The following is a 4471-nucleotide window of genomic DNA, read 5'->3' as shown; positions in this document are numbered from 1 at the left end:
AAAAAAAACCAAACCAAAACAAAACAAAAATTGCTTGTTCTTTCTCCCGCATGTATTTGTCATTGGCCAGTGATTCAGGTTATTGTATTCTTTGTGTCAAGAAAAAATTTAAGAATCAGTACCTGTGACCCCGAAATAGTTTTCAGTCATTTTTAAAAATTGCCACACCCTGGGATGAGAGGTGCTCCACCCCAGTACAGCAAGGGCAGCCCCAGGACTGAAAATGATAAATCTTTGTGTAAATGCAGCAGCAGATAATTACCAAATGACCCAGCAGTCTGACTTTGAGCTTCAGATAACATCCAGACAGACCTTATTTACCCTGTCTGGAGAATTGGTAGTCCTTCAGTGGAATACTATACAGTCTTGAAAAGCAATACAGTGTAGGAACCCAGCCATGTGGGTTCGTTTCACAACTAGTGAGACATGAGCCACAGAGGATAAGGTGTAGAGTTCACAGATGTCTAGAATTGTTTCAAGAAACAGATGTGTAAGTCATAAGGAAAAGCTGGCGGATGGCAAATCCCGAGAACGGAAGAGTGGGGGCTTCTGCGGGGGGGGGCACCTGAGCTCCTGGGGGGGTGCAGAGCACCTCTGCAGGGAGCCGGCTCAGTCCCCAGCGGCGTGTGTGGGAAGAGAAGAAACGCGGTGGGCCCCCCTGAGGACGCATCCCCCATGTCGCAGGCCTCCCTGATCGTGACTGAGGAGCTGCACCTGATCACCTTCGAGACCGAGGTCTACCACCAGGGCCTCAAGATCGACCTGGAGGTGCGGATGGGGCGGCTGCGAGGGCTCCGGGGTGTGGGCGGGGCGGCTGTGCTGAGCCTCGAGTTCCTTTTCCCCAAACACCTGTGCAGCCGCCACCCCAAACAGCGAGGGCTGCACAGCGCCGGTCTCGAGGCTCCCCGTAGGGTTGGCAGGGCCCCGTTGGGTTTGGGCGGAGGAGGCCCGGCCACCGCGGGCTCTGTGCAGTTCGGGCGTCTGCAGTCACTCTCCAGCCTTCTTGCTCTTTAGCATAGACTGGAGCCCGGCGTGGTGGCGCATGCCTATCATCCCTGCGCTCAGGAGGCTGAGGCAGGAGGATCGCTGTGAGCGCGAGGCCAGCCTAGGGTATATAGTGAGACCCTGTCTCAAAGAGGCAGAACAAAACGAAACAAAAAAACACAAAAGGAAAGAAGGAGGGAAGCGGAGTCTTCGGTGTCTGAGCCCTGTGTCCTGGGTGTTGCTGACCCTGGATGTTTGGAGCCCGCCTCGTTCTTCTAATGGGCCGGAGGCTAGGGGGAGGTTTGAGCCAGCCCGGGTAAGACCCGTGCCTGTGCTCCTGGCCCCCTTGGCACCAGCCAGGCTGGGGAGCGGGCACTGACCTCGACCCTGTGCCCGCAGACCCACTCCCTGCCTGTCGTGGTGATCTCCAACATCTGCCAGATGCCCAACGCCTGGGCGTCCATCCTGTGGTACAACATGCTGACCAACAACCCCAAGGTGTGCGCCGCCCCGCCCAGTGCCCGCCCTGTGCCCGCCTGCCCCTCACCCCCCCCCGTGCCCGCCTGCCCGCCGCAGCACCTCTGTCCCTCCACAGAACGTGAACTTCTTCACCAAGCCCCCGATCGGGACCTGGGACCAGGTGGCCGAGGTGCTGAGCTGGCAGTTCTCCTCCACCACCAAGCGCGGCCTGAGCATCGAGCAGCTGACCACGCTGGCCGAGAAGCTCCTGGGTGAGCACTTCTCTCGGCCTGCCCCTCGCCCTCGGGCGCTCTCCGCCTGCCTGCAGGCTCACCTCTCCTCAGTGGCCAGGCGCTGCCCTGTGATGTCTGCATCCTTTGCTTCTTACTGGAGCCCAGCGTGGCCTGGACCACATAGCAACCCTCCTGCCTCAGCCTTTAGGGCTGGGATTATAGGCTTCTGCCACTGTGCCTTACTTAGTCTAATTTTTCTCTCCTCAAAAAAAAAAGCCAGGCATGGTGGCTCATGAAGGCTGGGAGACTGAAGCAGGAGGATCGAAAGTTCAAGCTCTACCCAAGCAGTTAGCAGCTTAGCAAGTTGATGTCTCAAAATAAAAATAAAGGCTGGGGTTGGCGTTAGTGCCCAGGCCCTGAGTTCAATCCTGAGTACCACAGAAATAAAATGCCTTGAGCCAGGCACAGTGGCGCATCCTGGTAACTCCAGCCACTCTGGAGGCCAAAGCAGAAGGGTTGAGAGGTAGGGGCAACCCGGGCAACTTCGCGAGGCCTATCGCAGAATTGCAAATGGACCCTGGTCTACCCTAAAAAAAACGTGCACTTGTTCTTCTTTGCCCTCAGGACCGGGCGTGAACTACTCGGGGTGTCAGATCACATGGGCCAAGTTCTGCAAGGTACACGATCTCACGCAGCCCTCGGGGTGTGGGGGCCCTCACGGGCCGGCCTGCGCTGACCGCCTGCCCTGACCGGGGTCCCGCCCTCCCGCAGGAGAACATGGCCGGGAAGGGCTTCTCCTTCTGGGTGTGGCTGGACAACATCATCGACCTGGTGAAGAAGTACATCCTGGCGCTGTGGAACGAAGGGTAGGCCCACGCAGGCGGCGGTGGGGGGCAGGCGCGCTGAGCCCGCGACCCGCACCCCTGACCCGTGTCGCCCGCCGCCAGGTACATCATGGGCTTCATCAGCAAGGAGCGGGAGCGCGCCATCCTGAGCACCAAGCCGCCCGGCACCTTCCTGCTGCGCTTCAGCGAGAGCAGCAAGGAGGGCGGCGTCACCTTCACCTGGGTGGAGAAGGACATCAGCGGTGAGCGGCGCCCCCTGGAGGACAGCGCCGGCCTTGCGCCTGCCTCGCCTCGTAGGCCCAGAGCGCGACTTCTGTTCCCCTGTGGAAGGGTTGGCCTGGGCCCGTGGAGACTTTGATCTTTGTCTCCTTCCTTTGCTGTCCTGTCAGTATAGCTTATGGAAGTTTGTCACTGTCCCAAGGTAGGTAGCCATCCAGAGAGCCAGCCTAGCCAGGCGTGATGGCGCACGCCTGTAATCGCAGCACTGAGGAAGCTGAGGCAGGAGGATCACTGTGTGCGTTTGAGGCCAAGCTGGGCTACATAGTGAGTTCAAGGGCAGCTTGAACTACGTAGTGAGACCCTGTCTCAAAAGCAAGCAGTAGAAGCCAGCCTGAGCGTTTCCACAGTGCCTGGCCCCCAGCGCCCGTCTCCCCACGGTTTTCTCGGAGGTGACCTGGCCGGGGCACATCGCCCTTCCTTCCAGGCAAAACCCAGATCCAGTCGGTGGAGCCGTACACCAAGCAGCAGCTGAACAACATGTCGTTCGCGGAGATCATCATGGGCTATAAGATCATGGACGCCACCAACATCCTGGTGTCCCCGCTGGTCTACCTGTACCCCGACATCCCCAAGGAGGAGGCCTTTGGGAAGTACTGCCGGCCGGAGAGCCAGGAGCACCCGGAAGCCGACCCAGGTAGTTGTTGACTTTCCGTGTGCGGCACTGATGCTGGGGAAGAGGTTAGAAACTTCAGGGTCCTGGGAGGGGGCTGGGCAGGGAAGGGCGAGGTGAACGCGAGGACTTTGTTCTTGAGAGGAGGGCAGGGAGGGCGTGCGCGGTCCCCGGTCTGCAGGGGGAAATGCACACGTGCACATGTACACACATGCATATCCATGCGTGCACACGCATCGATATGCATATGTGTACATATGTGTGTGCATGCGCACACCCACACGTTCACACACATACACATCCATGCATGTGCACCCATGTACACATGCACACATGCGTGCGTGCACACTTACACATCCATGCATGTGCACCCGTATACACGCGAGCACACACACATCCATGCATGTGCACGCACACGTATACTCACACATCCCTGATGAGAATAAGGGGCGGCTCTGTCCGTGCGAGGCCCAGGGCTCTGGTGGAGCCCAGCGTGCTTCTTGTCCCCACCCCGGCCACTGGGCGGTGTCCCTGGCGAAGACGGCTGCTGGCGGAAGCGGGCTGCAGGGTGCCGGGCGGGCGGCTCTGCCTTTCCCGTCTTGTTCCCGACTCCCTCCACGGGCAGCGCCCCTTTGGCCTCCGCGTCTGCCCCGTCACCCTGAGCAGCCCCTCTCCCACGGCCTACGGCTTCTCAGGAGGGAGGGCAGGGCTGGGGAGGGGCCCTGATGTCGCCTCTGTCCCCAGCCTTTGTTCTGGCGCTGAGCTCTGCCGAGCTCCACCCAGCACGGGAGACTTCAGCCCACTTCCTGTCGGTCCTTATCTCCCGGCACACCTTGCCTTCCGTTAGGGGATCAGTTTATCCGCTGCACTGGGCCCTTTGTTCCTGCAGCACAGGACGCGGGGCCCCAGGAGCGGGGCCCTTCCCGCAGGGGACCTGGGTGCCCAGGCTGGCGCAGGTGGCAGGCAGCGAGCGCCGGGAGATGCCCCGCCCCCACCCTCCCCGAGCCGCCCGGCCAGCCGCTCATCTGTCTGCCGCGCTCCGCGGCCGCCTCCCTCCTGCC

At 60.4% G+C, this 4471-nt stretch overlaps 2 protein-coding genes across 5 annotated transcripts in view; both read left to right on the top strand.

Annotated features, from left to right (window-relative positions):
* Stat3 (signal transducer and activator of transcription 3 (acute-phase response factor)) overlaps nt 1-4471 on the top strand; it is a 28180-nt gene that overhangs the window by 20246 nt on the left and 3463 nt on the right. For 2 of the 4 annotated variants that reach the window (XM_013519137.1, XM_013519139.1), the window contains 7 exons: nt 685-768; nt 1384-1482; nt 1580-1715; nt 2301-2353; nt 2448-2542; nt 2624-2763; nt 3225-3437. In XM_013519137.1, the coding sequence (XP_013374591.1) occupies nt 685-768; nt 1384-1482; nt 1580-1715; nt 2301-2353; nt 2448-2542; nt 2624-2763; nt 3225-3437 (820 nt within the window). The remainder of the gene's footprint in view (nt 1-684; nt 769-1383; nt 1483-1579; nt 1716-2300; nt 2354-2447; nt 2543-2623; nt 2764-3224; nt 3438-4471) is intronic. The other 2 variants (XM_013519138.1, XM_013519135.1) reach the window with 1 other exon arrangement.
* On the top strand, nt 3446-4471 carry LOC106149641 (the record flags this gene model as incomplete). The annotated part of the gene is given in 1 exon segment (XM_013519140.1): nt 3446-4471. A coding segment is annotated over 1 exon segment (336 nt), but the record flags the coding sequence as incomplete, so codon positions are not given.

Source organism: Chinchilla lanigera, unplaced genomic scaffold (genome assembly GCF_000276665.1).
Source record: "Chinchilla lanigera isolate Chin_1 unplaced genomic scaffold, ChiLan1.0 scaffold00050, whole genome shotgun sequence".
NCBI classification, from domain to species: Eukaryota; Metazoa; Chordata; class Mammalia; order Rodentia; family Chinchillidae; genus Chinchilla; species Chinchilla lanigera.
This window is presented reverse-complemented; position numbering and strand designations above follow the sequence as displayed.